Source organism: Acartia tonsa, chromosome 4, assembly GCF_053477335.1.
Source record: "Acartia tonsa isolate MP-2025a chromosome 4, ASM5347733v1, whole genome shotgun sequence".
NCBI classification, from domain to species: domain Eukaryota; kingdom Metazoa; phylum Arthropoda; class Copepoda; order Calanoida; family Acartiidae; genus Acartia; species Acartia tonsa.
Genome location: NC_137263.1, coordinates 26,802,101 through 26,817,903, shown reverse-complemented (window position 1 = coordinate 26,817,903; position 15,803 = coordinate 26,802,101). Strand labels below are relative to the sequence as shown.

The 15,803-nt window shown below is 31.3% G+C and overlaps 1 protein-coding gene across 2 annotated transcripts; it reads left to right on the top strand.

The window, feature by feature from the left end:
• Positions 1–2,965: 2,965 nt before the first annotated feature.
• Positions 2,966–14,731, top strand: LOC145316611 (glycine receptor subunit alpha-4-like). 2 transcript variants are annotated; one of them, XR_013878621.1, is made up of 8 exons: positions 2,995–3,410; positions 5,599–5,681; positions 6,586–6,795; positions 7,283–7,383; positions 8,072–8,507; positions 10,501–10,546; positions 10,988–11,946; positions 12,336–14,730. XR_013878621.1 is itself a non-coding variant. In XM_080157249.1 (7 exons), exons 3-7 carry the CDS (start codon positions 6,595–6,597, stop codon positions 11,722–11,724), a joined length of 1,521 nt encoding a protein of 506 aa, XP_080013375.1. In that variant the 5' UTR covers positions 2,966–3,410; positions 5,599–5,681; positions 6,586–6,594; the 3' UTR covers positions 11,725–14,731. The 2 variants fall into 2 exon arrangements, 1 of the variants encoding a protein (XP_080013375.1); XM_080157249.1 differs by having other exon boundaries at positions 2,966–3,410; positions 10,988–14,731.
• The last annotated feature ends 1,072 nt before the right edge of the window (positions 14,732–15,803 follow it).

The window sequence follows — 15,803 nt, the reverse complement described above, 5'->3', positions numbered from 1 at the left end:
AAGGTTTGGGGAAATGTCTACTTTGAAAATGAACTTTTTAAGGCCTGAAGCGCAGTTATTCTTTAAATCAATTTTGGGAAAGATTTATTTTTGACCACCTTATAAATTTTGTTTAATAAGATAATGCGTTGTTTTTCTATGATTGTTAATGTTCGTTTGTCTTACCTTCTGTTTTATCGAGCTTCAATTTTAATTTTCAATGTTGTCAACCTTGTTAAAATAAATAAGCAACATAGGTATTAATTTAGCTTTATTTCTTTGGATTTTCTTATTCTTATTTCAAATACCTTCACTATTTACAAATATAGCTCATTTCTGCTTCATAAGATATTGTCTAAACAAGGATGACAACATCCATAAAAGCGAAGCTCTGAAACGGTAGGACAAACGGACATTAACACTTGTATAATGTCAGAACTGAATAATCAGAATGCGAATGTATAAGAGTCAAAACAAAATTGTAAGTAAATTTGTTAAAAAACTGCTTGATACAGGATAATGATTATGGACATACTTACATTTTTAGGACTTGATTATAGAGTTGCTTCGCTTATAGTATTGTACCTTGTTGTCCCAGGAATCAGTATACCAAAAATCAGACCAATCGGATAATTAGGTCACATACAAATTTGTTGTTAAAAATGTAAAAAAAAAATTAACATGTTTAAAATGGACGTACGGACATTCTGGTAATGATTATAGAGTTGCTACGCTTTCTAACTCGTACCTAACTATTACAGGAATCACCATGCAAAATTTGAAATCGATAGGACAATTCTAACATGCCTAAATTAACGAAAAAAGCTATTTAAAAAAGTAAAAAAAATCAACATGTTAAAAATGGACGTACGGACATTTTGGTAATGATTATAGAGTTGCTACGCTTTCTAAATCGTACCTAACTACTAAAGGAATCACCATGCAAAATTTGAAATCGATAGGACATTTCTAACATGTCTAAATTAACGAAAAAAGCTATCCGTGACGGACGGACGGACGGACGTACGGACGGACCGACCCTAATTATAGAAAAGCTTCGCTTTTAATAAATTAGTAAGAAATTTAGTTATTTAATGTTATTACCAAGTGAAATAATATTTTTTTTGTCATTCAAAATATAAATGACGGAATAATATAGATTAGATTTTGTTAAAGAATTCCTAAAATAATTGTTCCTTCAGTTTTTAGTATCGCAACTACTTTATATTCGGGTATGTCCTATACACATTTAAGCACTGTTAAGTGAAACAATTTGATTTCGTGATATCAACTTTTTAAATTTCCTTTTCATATGCTAGGTTTCCTTTTTTCAGAATATATTTTGTTCAATTCTGCTAAATGTGGTTCATTTAAAAAGAAATTTGCTAAAAATCTAAATTTTAATTTTTTGCATACATTGTCGTTGAACATAAAATTGTACAAATTATTTTACAAAACAAAAAGTTTATTTCTATAGTATATTAATATCATACAAGTGGTTTGCTCCTGTATCTAGGATCAACGCTCAGAGGAAAGTGATAGGACAATGGATATAGCATATACGTGGATATTATGACAGGGGAAAAATTGTCGTAAATATAGGTTGCTAACATAATAATCATTTATTGGTCAGTATGTTAATCCAGTTTGAGGGGAAAGGATTGGGTGTGGGAGTGGATTGGATGATTGGAGGAGGGTGAGGGGGGGGGGGAAGTGTTGTGGGGTTAGTCGTTACTTTAGCCAGCTTTAATGTATTAATAATTAATAATAAATCCATTGATAGGACCCTGCATATTTAATTATTAAAAAACAAGGATGACATCATCCATAAAAGCGAAGCACTGAAACGGTAGGACAAACGGACACTAACACTTGTATAGTATCAGAACTGAATAATCAGAATATAAATGTATAAATGTCAAAGCAAAATTGTAAGTAAAATTGTTGAAAAACTGCTTGATACAGAATAATGTTTATGGTCATACTTACATTTTTAGGACTTGATTATAGAGTTGCTTCGCTTAAAATATTGTACTTTGTTGTCCCAGGAATCAGTATACCAAAAATCAGATCAATCGGATTATTAGATCACATACAAATTTGTTGTTAAAAAAGTAAAAAAAATCAACTTGTTTAAAATGGACGTACGGACATTCTGGTAATGATTATAGAGTTGCTACGCTTTCTAAATCGTACCTAACTACTACAGGAATTACCATGCAAAGTTTGAAATCAATAGGACAATTCTAACATGCCTAAATTAGCAAAAAAGCTATCCGTTACGGACGGACGTACGGACGGACCGACCCTAATTATAGAAAAGCTTCGCTTTTAAAAACTAAAAGGAATTTTCTTTTCTTTTAGATTTGGGGTAAAATTATTTTACCTACAGTACTTAGTAATATCTAATAGACAAAAATACATCCTGTCTTTTCTATATATTAAGTTAATATAAATGTATATATGATGCAACAGAAGCAATTTATTTTTTAGAATGTTTGCAATTTTAAAATTAAATTTGCATATAATTCTGTTTTCAAGAGGTGAATGTAACCGTATCCTCCACAAAACCTCTTCCATCTTTTTTTAAAAAAAATTCTAAAATTTAAAATGCATATATATGTTTTTTTTGTTGTATATCTTAATGATATTATTATACAAACAAATATCGCTTTTTGTTTACATTTTTTGCCGGTACTTTGAAAGGATGTAAGTAACATTTCCTGGTGGCAGCTTCTCTCCCCTGTTTTCTTATTTCCTACTTATCTCTTTATTATATATGACAAATTTTGTGTTGCTTGACCCGCTGCCAGCTGTGAGTGCCTGTTGCTGAACTTGTACTGGTGTGTGTGTGAGTGAAGCTGGACCCGTACCTATGTGTGTGTGTTGCTGGACCCGTACAGGTGAGTATGAGTGCGTTCCTGGAACAACTCAGGTGTGCATGTGTGTGTGTTACTGGACCCACTCATATGTGCGTGTGTGTGTGATGCTGGACCCACTCAGGTGTGTGTATGTGTTGCTGGACCCGCGCCAGCATTCCGGTCACACACACAGGCGATCCCTCCTCTAAACATTAATACAAGTTCTTTGTAGCTACTAACACACACATACACACAAGTACACTGCGCACAAACACACATATCTTTAACACACACACTAAGATTGAGACCCCCTGAAACTGTATCTGAATATTGTGCTTTCAATACATATTTGAGACCTTGATAAGAACTACAACAATGTTAGTGGATATAAGTTTAGAGTGTACACACACACAACATTATACCTGGCAAGGCAGTGATGATACCTTGTTATGAATAATGGGCCTGCCACAGCCTCAACCTGGTGATCTTGTCATTAAATTCTGGAACTATCCGTGATTCATCAGTTTATTTTGAAACAGTGAAAATAGAAACAAATTTTTTCAGCATAAAGTACGTTTTATTTTTGTGAAATATGCAGGGATACAGGGATGTTGCACACCGTTGCACACACACACAATATTAAAATATTTTGACTCTTAACTGACTGTAATTTTCATATTCTTGTTAGAAACAAGGTTGATAAACCTTGTCATCCATAGAAGCGAAGCTCAATAAAACAACAAACATAAAAAAGTATAAAATGACCGCACTTTTTATACTGAAACAGATTTTTGTTTAGAAGATTTAATTAAGTTTAGTACAAGATCCCTCATATTGATGTAATAATTTGTAGACTTTGCGTTAAAGTCTTATTAATCACCGAGCCAAAAATTATTCCAAATAGATAGTTGAAAAAAATGATGCAAAAAAGCTTTAAAATAAAACTGTCGATAATCGTTAAATACTTGATACACTTTCTAAATTATACAGGGCTGTCATAACTGTTACAATAATCTATATGCAAAGCTTGAAATGGGTAAGAATATTCAATATGTCTTGGCAGGAAGAACAAGGATCGGAGTTAGTTAGACAATACATACCCATCAGCAATTTTATATTAGATTAACTACTGTTTGATAATTGAAAGTCTTAAATTTAAAAGTGCAAATTATAAGAGTACCAACAAAATATATTGAAAAATAGCTCGCATCCATTTTCCAATGCAATGTTGAAATAATTAATATTTGTATCTATTAGTCAAATGTTTGCTTTGATATTTGAGTAATAGTAGGTTCAATATTCTCAAAATTTTGCTTTTTAAATGTGTAAATTTTAAAAAAGATTGTAATTACTTCTGTTGGTTAGTTTCATTTTGTTCACAACTTTATAAAAACACTGTCATATTGTTATCCTAAATATAATAGGGAAGGTAACATCCATAAAAGCAAACCTTATCAAATTCAGGGATAAGGGATAGGAAACCTGGCCATAAATTAGGTCTCGGCCTGGTTTTAAAAGGGATCATGCAACTTTTACCATTTGCCTAATTTAATGACCTTACTGGCGGACGGCTCATATTGGCTACCGCTCTAAACCAATAGTGTTCTGTGATTTGGGCTTGTTTTGTATCAACCAATCACCAATTGGCGGAAATTTTAGAAGCAGACAATTCTAGAAAAAATAATGATTTGTCTGCTACGAAAAAATAAATATAAATGGTGTTAGATCACATTAGTTTAATTGTTAAATCTGCTTAGAGTTAAACATTAAAAAAGGGCCATATAGAAAAAACAAAAATAATGGGATTATTTTTTTGGAAAGAAGGTAGCTACGAATTTTCATTTGGTAGTTTATAAATTAGATGTTGTATTTTGAATTTTAAAAATTTAATACGGAATTGATACAACACCTTAACCCTAATTTTTGTACAATACAACACAGTACAGATATATCATTACATTATAGTATCCAAAGAACTTGATAGAATGTTACCCAAGTGCATATTTATTTATTTATTTTGAATTTTAATTAGCAATGAAATTTTCAAATAAAATTTTTACTCATTAATAAAAATGCAAATAATACAAACTAAAATCTGTCTGAGGGAAACCCAATGATAGCTTTCTGACAGTTCAAATTACCAAAGTAAAAGATGAAAAAATTTTGGGAGAGAAAAAACTTCATTTTAACAAAAGCCATTAATATATAGGTTTATAAAAAGTTATGTTTTTTACTTTAAACTAGCTACCTGAATTTGATTCTATACTTTATCTACACACACACACACAACTTTTTCATTAGCGTTTAGGACGAACCACTGCGCCATCCCAAAACTGGTTTATTAGGCCTAGGCTTGAAATAGGCCTGAAATAATATTTTCCTACGTTTCCCATTCCTTATCCCTGATCAAATTAGACTGACAAAATAACATTGATTTACTTTAATTATAGTATTTGAAACAGCTTGAATACAGGATATTTGATATATCGACGAACCAACTTTTTTATTCTTGATTCTAGGTATCTTTTGCCTTCATTTGGGGCCTTAATTGTCCAAGAAATATATTTTAAAAATCATGGCTTTAAGACATCATTATACATTATGGGAAAAAATGGAAAAAACCTATCTAAAACATAATCTAATTTTTTTGTGCATGAAGCAAAACCCTGTGTTCGCCACTGTACTGCTGATCATTGTTTTTCGTCGCTATTTATATTTCAAAATTTTTAATGTTTTATCATCACTTACTATATTTTAGTATGTTTTTTTGGATCATGATGTTCGGCCTTTTGGTTCTAAATCCATCCTTTTCTAACTTGTCCAAGTCCTCATAAAAATAAGGTAAATTTTAAATTTCTATCTATAATTGTCAAATCTAATGCTAAGAATGCCATAAAATTTGTGTAATGTTATTATACAACTAAAATTTAAATTCTTTCTTATTTTATTCCTTTTACGGAAAAAAATACCGAAGAAATTGTCTTAAAGTAATAAATGGTATAATGCAAAAAAGAATTTACATGCATAGAAAAACTTTCGAGTCTTGAACGTCCTGGTACAAATTTTTGCTGATAAAATCGTAACTTAACTTTCATATGCAACAATTTTTTTAAAAGATCAGAAATTTTTCTTAAAACATGCCTTACCGACAGACAATTGAAGAACTTTCTAGAACACTCTGTGTGAGTTTAATACTGAGATATGTTTACAGAATAGAGCAAAAATTTAAATAATTTTCTTGATTGTGCGCTGCTGACATACATTCCATTTCCTTGCAGGCATGTACTTTTAAAATCACGTAGACAAATATTTAGAGAAAGGTTTCTTATTTTAGATAATTGTATATATGTAGAAAGGTATTTGAAAGTTTCTCAAAATTTTAACTTTTTCGAGATGAATAATGATATTTAGCTGAAAATCTAAAAATCTATTCCTTTATTATTGTTTATCTTATCAATTTGTTTCACGGAGACTGGCTGTGGACAGGTAAAAAATGAAAACACAACGAACATACCCAATTGACCTGTCTGTAGTCATTCATCTGTGGCGAGGAGATAACTTATATTCAATCCTGCTCACTTGAATTAGGTTTACTAATGTTCATATAATAAATTGATGACTTGAACCAAAGCAAACCTCAACAATTCGGCCCATTGACCAAACAAACAATGAAAATATTAGGATGACTGATAAAACGATAGCAACAGAATTTCATTTATCATCATTAACTGAAAAAATATTTTAGGTATAAATAATGAGGTGGTTAATACTTCCCTACCTCCTGACACTGTTGATGCATCCCCATCCCTCCTCTGGTGAACAGTCGCCAGCTACAAATGAAACCATCTCTGTCCTGAACTTTGGAGCCGGGCTGACCGACAAGCAGATGCTGGACAGGTTATTTCACAAGCACAGATATGATAAAAGAGTGAAACCAAAGTTAAATCCGTTGAAGGTAAAGCAATATTTTAAATATATAAGTAGATATCTTTTTCTCATTTAGAAACAAATATATGCAATATCTTCTGATTTTCAAATAAGGAGTACAAAACTAACTACTAAGTTTTTTCCTTAACATGGAAATATGAACAGACTAACGCACAAAGATTGAATTTTCATAAATTGAGGATTTTCTTAAAAGAAAATACATATTTTTTTTTTTATATAGAAATCTTCGCAAATCCAGCCAATAGTGTTACGGTTTGTTACGGAAAGACTAACGGACGGACGGACATTGGTATTTAAAGATAAGGTTCGATACTAAAAAGTCACCTAGCTGAGTGCTACGTAAACATGACTCTGGAGCCCATCTGTTATCATTGCTGATGGAAAAATTCTTAAAATCTAACCTAAATCAATAAATAATGTTTCATAAAGATATTAATTAATAAAATATCTATGACGTGTAATTTGACAGTTACATGATTTAATTATTTTGGTAGGTAAATGTAAGTATGGTGTTGTTGTCCCTGTCTTCCCCAGATGAGTCCAGTCTACACTACGAGGTCGAGTTTCTTATGCATCAAATATGGATAGACCCGAGGTAAATATATTTTTATAGTTAATTTCAATTTTGTTTTAACTTTTTCCACCAATTTAAATTTGAAAATTCTTTCTCGTCATGTGTAGTGCCCCAATGGCCTTTAATGAATTGTCTCCAACAAGTTTATCTGTCTATCACACTTTTTTAAACTTTAAAATGAATTTAATGTAAAATCTTTAAGAGAATTTAATTATGATTATAAAGAAGATATGCTATTAAACAAAACTATGCAAAATATTTATTATGCAGAACACATTTTACCTGCAAAAATTACGCAACACAGTTCTAAATTTAAAAATAAATATTTGTTAATTTTTTGGTAACGCAGCTACTACATGACTAAAGTTTTCCCTCTTGTCCATTATCTAAAATTACGTCACTTAAAATCAGAGATATCAACGAATAAGAAAATTGACGATAAATTGATGTACATAAAAAATTACCTCATCTGTAAATTAGAATTAATATTTGGACCAAACAAAAACTTATAATAAAATTACCAAAAGTTTGAAGCCTACAAATCAGAGAGGAGGAATATTAAACTTTTGGTAACTGTATATTTATGTTTTACCGTTCAATGTCCCATTCCACCTTGGTAAATATTTGATAACGAAAAATGTCGTTTTTGCTATGCTGGCTGCCTCTAGACATTATTGGCTTTGTTGCCTAATGAACAAAATATTTTCAGATTATCTTTCTATGACTCGAAGGGACGAAATTTCCTGAACGGCTTGGCCCACCATAAGGACATCTGGAAGCCAGACATATACATTCTGAAGCATGGATCATATAAAAGTATATCTCCAACAGAAATAGCATTGAGAATCTACACTAATGGAACCATCATGTACACAATGAGGCGGCACTTGGTGCTCACCTGCGAGGGAGACCTACATATCTTTCCTTTTGACAGCCCCATGTGTACATTCTCGGTTGAGAGCGTATCCTCGCCCCGTCCCGCCATGGAGTTTGTGTGGACTGGCCCGAACAGGGTGCCAGAGGACGAGGAGACGGGGAGCCTGGCGGCCACCAGCAAGCTCAAGCAGCTGAATGCGTATCTGATTAAGAATGAGACTCTTTACTGTGATGGACAAATGTGGAGAGGGGACTATAGCTGTATTAAGGTCATTCTTTTTTTTTCTTTCACAGTAGACTTCCTTATTACCCTTGATTTCAATCTCTCAAGTAGATTTCAATTTGGTGCTTTAGGAAAGTTTTAGAAAGCCCCACAGGGTAATATATTTGTAGGCTAGCCACTTTATTAAAGAGATCTTTAGCTTCAGACAAACAGACGGACAGACATATTTCTACTTTGTACTATAGATGTATTTCTCCGCTTTATTTTTACAATTTTGTTCCACAAGGTTTTGAGAAGAAAAGATTTGTTATAACTTTGGTCTATACGTCAGAGACAGTTACATCTATTGGGTTGCAGATTTAATAGAATTGTCTGATTGTCATCAAACTTTCCATTAATGTTGATTTCGTAGGTCCTCAACTCGATTCTAGAATGCCAGCTTTATGTCAGTAAGTCTTTTTGAAAGTAAAACAGATTGTTGACTATGGTTTTGTTCAGTTTGACAATATTGAAAGAGAATCTACTCTACTATACTATTGATGTAAAAGTGAAATATGTCCCCCCAAAAAATGCATTTTTATGTTGAAATCAAAATCTCCTAATCTATGATAATAGCCTGAAAAACAGCATGTTCATTTTGGATCTTCTCTTTTATTATTTTTTCCTCCTTGTTGTAAAAGGAATTTGATTGAAATTTTTGTGCTTGGTGTTTCTATTGAAAGGAAGGGATAATTCCACATACCAGATAAATTCAAATATATGGCTATAGTAATACAAGTATATATATTGTATATATTAACAGAGGCGTATGCAAGAGTAAGGCAGGGTAGGGTTCGGCTTATACACTAACCAAAATATGGCCGTTTATTACTCCAGGGACACGGGATACTGTTTTTCTCGTAAACGTGATTCGTTTTCCATATCCCGGTTCACGCTTAGTGATAATTTTACTGACAAGAAATGTGTCGCTATGCGCAGCCAATGTTATCCTATTAAAATAATTTTTATGTCTTAAAGGATTAGTGATGTGGGGAGATGGGGAGAAAAAAAGGAGAGGGAAGTTAAGTGAACTGCAGTGATGGGGAAGTGAAGGAATGGGGCCACACTGTCATTAGCGACAGTTGGACATATTTACACAAATACTTTTATAGTGGCTATGCTACTAATAATATTTGTTTACACAGATCCCGCACTTGGATAGCCAAAGTCCTAGGCGTCCGGGAGTGGAGTAGTAATTAAGTCTGGCTAATTTGTGTCCATTCAATGCTTCGACACCACTGGCTTCCCGAATCACCTTAGGTTTTCGTTTAAAGTAATCAAAATATAAAAGACATACAATCCTACGCCCAAAAGATTATATTTTCTACACATACATACATCTCGTATACGATAGAAAGAGTGTATAAAAGAAAATGTAACTCTTCTATTTTTCAATTTCAAGTTTCATTTTATTCATTCTCAATAAGGTATACCAGATTTTCAAAATTAAAATTCTATTCAAAAATGCGTCGTTAAGGCTAAGTGTTTTCAGTAGAAACACAACAAAACAAACAAACAATTTTTAACAAAAAAGAATATTAAAGGTTGTAAACAGAATAAAGGAAATTTAAAGACAATATGTACTGACAAAACAAAATCAGATCTTAACTAACCATTAATCTTGACAGGCAAAGTGTGGGATAAAACCTTTAGAAAAAGCTGCAAGATTTATCATCTTAAAAAGCGTGTGCCTTAATGCTCAAGGTTCGAAACAAAGCATAATTCAAATTCATCTATTAATCATAATTCTAGAATTAGAAAAATTATAATTAGACGATAAAACTACATAGAACCTCAATAATGATAAACAAAATCGCCCCTTCTCTAAAATTCAATTAAAGTTTTTTTTGCGGGTATGAGTTTAAATTGGTGTGGTGTTTGAAAAGTGTTTTTCTTCAATATGAGTGAATAACGACTATACAATTTTCATAATTTTTAAATCTATCGCATTTTTTTTTTGTATCTTTAAAATAACAAATAATAACAGTTTTCTTTAATAGGTGAACCTGCATTTCACACGCGATAAATGGTTTTATTACACTACAGGTAAAAGAATGTTTATTTATTGCAAAGTATAATAGACAGCTTTTCGCGGATATTAAAATGAAAAAGATCAAAAATAGTTTTGCTAACCCCAAAGAGGTCGAAGGCCCGGACGAACAAAACTGGTATTAATCTTATGATCTGTATTAAATATTCGTGAAAATTGTCTGTAATACGATGTTATACATGATTTTTCAATTTGGCTGAGTAATGGTTGTAATCCAGTGGATATTATTCAATTTCGAATCCATAATGGAATAGTTTTACTGAATTTACCCATGTATGACCGTTTTTAGTTTTGTTTTTATTTTAATATAACTAAAATTTTTTAATAAAAAATATACATTTTCTTTTTTTACTATTTAAACTAATACTATTATCACTACTCTCATATAAATTTTTAACCACGTTTTTGACAGATTAAAATTTTTTCTTATATTTCAGTGTTTGTTCCTGGACTGATCCTGGTAACCTCCAGCTTTGTCACATTCTGGATAGAATGGAACGCGGAGCCTGCCCGAGTCATGCTTGGTGTCACCACTATGCTCAACTTCTTCACAACCTCCAACAAGTTCCGGTCCAAGCTGCCAGTCGTGTCCAACCTGACAGCGATGAATATGTGGGATGGCGTGTGTATGTTCTTTATTTACGCCTCCTTTTTAGAGTTTATAGTTGTCAATTATTTGTGTCGCTGGGTCCAGGACCCGGAAACAAAGGCTAAGAAACGTGAAAATGCCATTCTTGATTCTTTAAAGATAGTGACAACAACGCTGGATATGAAACACCCAGAAAACGCTGGAACACTTGGCGGCACCCTGCACAATGTTGCAGGCAACCTGGAGACTAGGTTGAAAGAGGTGCGCCAGCGCAAGATTACGGAGTTCACCGGACCAAACTTTCGGCACATGCCAAGTTCTGCGTCTCCACAAAAACATTCCAGCAGAACAGACTATTCCCCTGAGCCTAGCCTGGCGGCAACCTCGCAGATTCAGCCAGGTGGCGCACTCATACCCACGCCAGGCACCCAGGATACGCCAGGTCCCGGTGGTTATACCTTAAGTTCTGTGAAAAAGATTGACATTTATTCTCGTCGAATTTTCCCCTGTGCATATATCCTTTTTGTGTTATATTTCTTCATTAGGTACCATCATATCGAAGGCGCCCTTTCTGTAGACTATTAAACTCAACTTATTAAAACTACTGGAAAATGAATAAGCATATTTACTATAAAGATATATATTTTTTACAAATCTATTTTTGACCCAATTGTGTGTAAAAGAACGTGATACAGCTGACTTGTCAGAATAATGATAAAGTACCATGTATAAAAAGTAATTATTATTTTATTCCGTCATTGTCATTACATATTTATTATACTACCTTCTCAACTAATCAAATTCATGGTTAGAATATAATTTGCCTCGTGTTTTCATTTACAGCTTTATGTTTTTTTTGTATACTTTTTCATTCCTTCGTCACATTCTCTAAAAATGATGTATCGACAGGAATTTTAAAAAATTCAAAAAGTTTTTTTTTCTTCAGATAATTGATATTTTTCTTTTTTTATTATAAATCTCAACTATAAAAACTTGTTGTCAATTATTGATTTTAGTTAAATTAAATTCAAAACTATCATTTTCTCATCGAAATTTTAATTAGACTAACCTGTTAAAAAATAATCATTAATTCAATTAATTGGATATTGAAATATATTTTTAAAATCTTTAAATGAAACATTTAGTTATAGCATGAAAACTGAAGGCAAATCTAAAAAAACATAGATTTTTATAAGGCATAAAAGAAAATTAAAAAAGAAATATATTTTATAAAACTATTTATGAAAAATATCAACCCTGAAACAATCATGAAGGAAATCACCGATTCCATTGAAATTGATTATGAATCCTATTATTTTATGTTTGTACCTTAATTATTGTAAAAAAAAACAAGAACGGAAATTGTCATAATACGCAAAGATGTAAAGAAAAGTAAAAAAGAAAAATAGAGGCAAATACAGTGTGTTTTTTTTTATGAGAACTTTTTTGAAAGCAACTTTACCCCACTTATAGTTATCAGAATTTAATGATTAACGGCTTATTTTCTTCGTTTTTATAACCATTTTTAGAACATCAAAAAAATATTTCAGTTTGTATTTAAAAAGTACAGTAAAATCAAAAATTCAAAACTTAGGTGTAAACATCTAAAAATGGTTTTAGCGCATTTTCTTAAGCTCAAATCTTCTACCCTTTGAAAGAAAAAAATTGGATTTTCAGTAGTCCATTTTGGGGGGCCAGTACTCCCTCTCTGGTTGAGATATGGCCTTCAAACTTTAATATGTTTTAGTACATGTCCCTAAAAGTATTTGTATCAATTTTTAACTCTGTATCTCAACTTTGAAGCATTTTGCAGTCATTCTTGCAAAGGGTAGAAGATTTGAGCATGAGAAAAATGCGCTAAAACCATTTTTAGATGTTGACACCTAGGTTTTTAATTTTTTATTTTACTCTACTTTTTTAATAAAAACTGAAATATTTTTTTGATGTTCTATAAATGGTTATAAAAAACGAAGAAAATAAGCCATTAATCATTAAATTCTGATGACTATAAGTGGGGTAAAATTACTTTCAAAAAAGTTCTCATAAAAAAACACACACTGTAGTTATAAACAATTTATAGAACAGACTCTGCGTGTTATTATTTGGATCATGTGAAGAAGACTCATGTTTCCATCACAAAATGAGAGGGCGGCAAATGTAAACGCAGGGAAAATCTGTATTTTACGCTCGTTTAGGATGATTGTTGTGTTTAGGCTATTTAAGATGTGGCGGTTTCGATAAAAGTCGGATTTGACCAGCCATTTGACTATTCAAGTTATCTTTAAAGAACATATGATAGGATATTGATTCTTCTTGACATGATTAGAATATCCATATTCACAGAACATTATATTAAGTGCCTATTATGACTAGATGTTTTGAGCTCAATTAAAAAGATATACACCGTTTGTTTACAAATTGAAAACCAAAGTCTTTAATATAACTTTTTAGAATAATTAAGATATTGCCGTGTATGTATTGATTTTTTATAAATTTTTGTCTCCCGAGAATACACTGTGCTATAATACAAATTAAGTTGATGGTACAAGTTACAAGGCAAGGTACAAGGCTAAAAGTAACGCGCAAAAGTTCTTTGGAGCACTGAGGACTTTAACAGTTACTGTTATAAAAATACAACCTTTTTTTACAATTCTGTAGATCTGAAATATATTTTCCAAACATCTTTTTGTACAAAGAAGTTGTATCAACTTTTTTTTTTTATAGCTAGCCGGTTCTTTTAGTAAGTAGTAGATGTAAAATTTTTCATAGAATTCAAATATGCAATCGGTTTTTTTGTAGACCTCTTATTTTTTAAGTAATTTAAGTTTTTAAAAAAAATAATTAAGTCGGTTTTAAGGTACTAAAACGCAACAAAATAAAAGAAGAAAATGGTCAGTAAGAACAAAAATAGTAAGATCTTTAATTTGACACCTTACTTTCAAAATTCTGTTGAGTAATTATTGAAAAAATCTATTTTTTTAACCTCGGTATAATAAAAACTTTAGACCTAAATATTTTCTCAAACAGACATAAAAAACATGGGTTCATATATACCATTAGAATCAGAAAAATATTACGAATCCATTGTAAGCAAAATTGAAAAAAATTAAAAAATTAAAAAATTACAGAAATGGCCAATTATTTTTTTTGTTCAGACAACACTATTGTCTTCCCTTTTTTACCCCCTCTTTACCCCCTTCCCATTTTTATACTCAATTGAAGAATTAAGACGTTGCCTGTACAACATAATATGATATTTTCATATAATTCCTTTTATTGTAGTTTATATACTATATTGTAAACTTTTTTTTTCAATTTTGCTTACAATGGATTCGTAATATTTTTCTGATTCTAATGGTATATATGAACCCATATTTTTTTATTTGTGAAATAATAAAATTAAGTTCAAAGTTTTTATTCTCGTGGGTTTAAAAAAATCGATTTTTTCAATAATTACCTGACAGAATTGAAAAAGTAAGGTGTCAAATTAAAGATCTTACTATTTTTGTTCATAATGACCATTTTCTTTCTTTTTTTTGTTGCATTTTAGTACCTTAAAATCGACTTAATTTTTTTTTTTTAACTTAAATTACTTAAAAAATAAGAGGTCTACAAAAAAACCGATTGCATATCTGAATTCTATGAAAAATTTTACATCTACTACTTACTAAAAGAACCGGCTAGCTATAAAAAAAATAGTTGATACACCTTCTTTAGTAATGAAAATGTGCTAGCATATTTTTCTGCCAATATAGTCTATAGCAATGAAATGCCATTGAAACTTATAAGTCAATAATAATATAGATTCTTTATTTCTTATAAGTTATTTTGCTTTTTTATTATTATTTCAACCTCCCAACGCTTTTTTTGTGGTAATCTTCATAACTTCAACTTATTTTGTATTCTAACAAATATAATTTTTAAAGCAGTGTGTTTTTATATTTTCAACAATTTCTCATGTGTTATTATTATAAATCCTTTAATTTCCCTATATTTTCATTTATGAATGTTTCTTTTTATCAACCGAATAAAACATAAATCTTATTGTTTTTTTTTATTTTTTTAAAAACATTTTGTATAAAATAATGCAAATTTTGAAATATGCTCTTTCAGCATATTTCTTTTACATAAAATGAAAAACATCAATATCCATTGATTTTTTTTTCTTTGGGGGGCGAGGGGGCGGGGGTTCTAACGGAGAATGTAGTTATACTCCTCCAAAAAGCTATGATTATTCCCTGGAATTATTTGAAAAGCTTCTTTGTTAAGGAGAATTATATCGGTTCAGCAGTTAGCGAGACCCTTCCCAAGGACGTCCAAGGGTCGGGGGGTATAGTGATGATAACCCCCCCCCCCCCATTCAAAATTTACCTTTACCTTGGGGGCACCCCCAACCATTTATGAGGGGGTATGTACCCCCCTCAATCAATTTACCCCCCCAAAATAAATAATACCTAACAAAAATAATTTTGGCGCGCTTCGCGCGCAAATTTACTATTAAATATTTATTAGTATTTACATTACCCCCCAAGCAAATTTTACCCCCGGGGTAAAAATTTGGGTAGGGAGGGGGTAAACACACAGTGAGACAGACAGCTAGAATTCTGTTACTTTTTAAAAAAAATTCTGGATTATTCTAGGTAAAAATAAATATTGAAATATTT

Excerpts from the sequence above, each read along its gene's own strand:
- LOC145316611 (XM_080157249.1), top strand. The coding sequence starts at position 6,595 with ATGAGGTGGTTAATACTTCCCTACCTCCTGACACTGTTGATGCATCCC. Across the intron at positions 6,796-7,282 it reads CAAAGTTAAATCCGTTGAAG|GTAAATGTAAGTATGGTGTT; the intron begins GTAAAGCAATAT and ends TTATTTTGGTAG. Across the intron at positions 10,547-10,987 it reads ATGGTTTTATTACACTACAG|TGTTTGTTCCTGGACTGATC; the intron begins GTAAAAGAATGT and ends CTTATATTTCAG.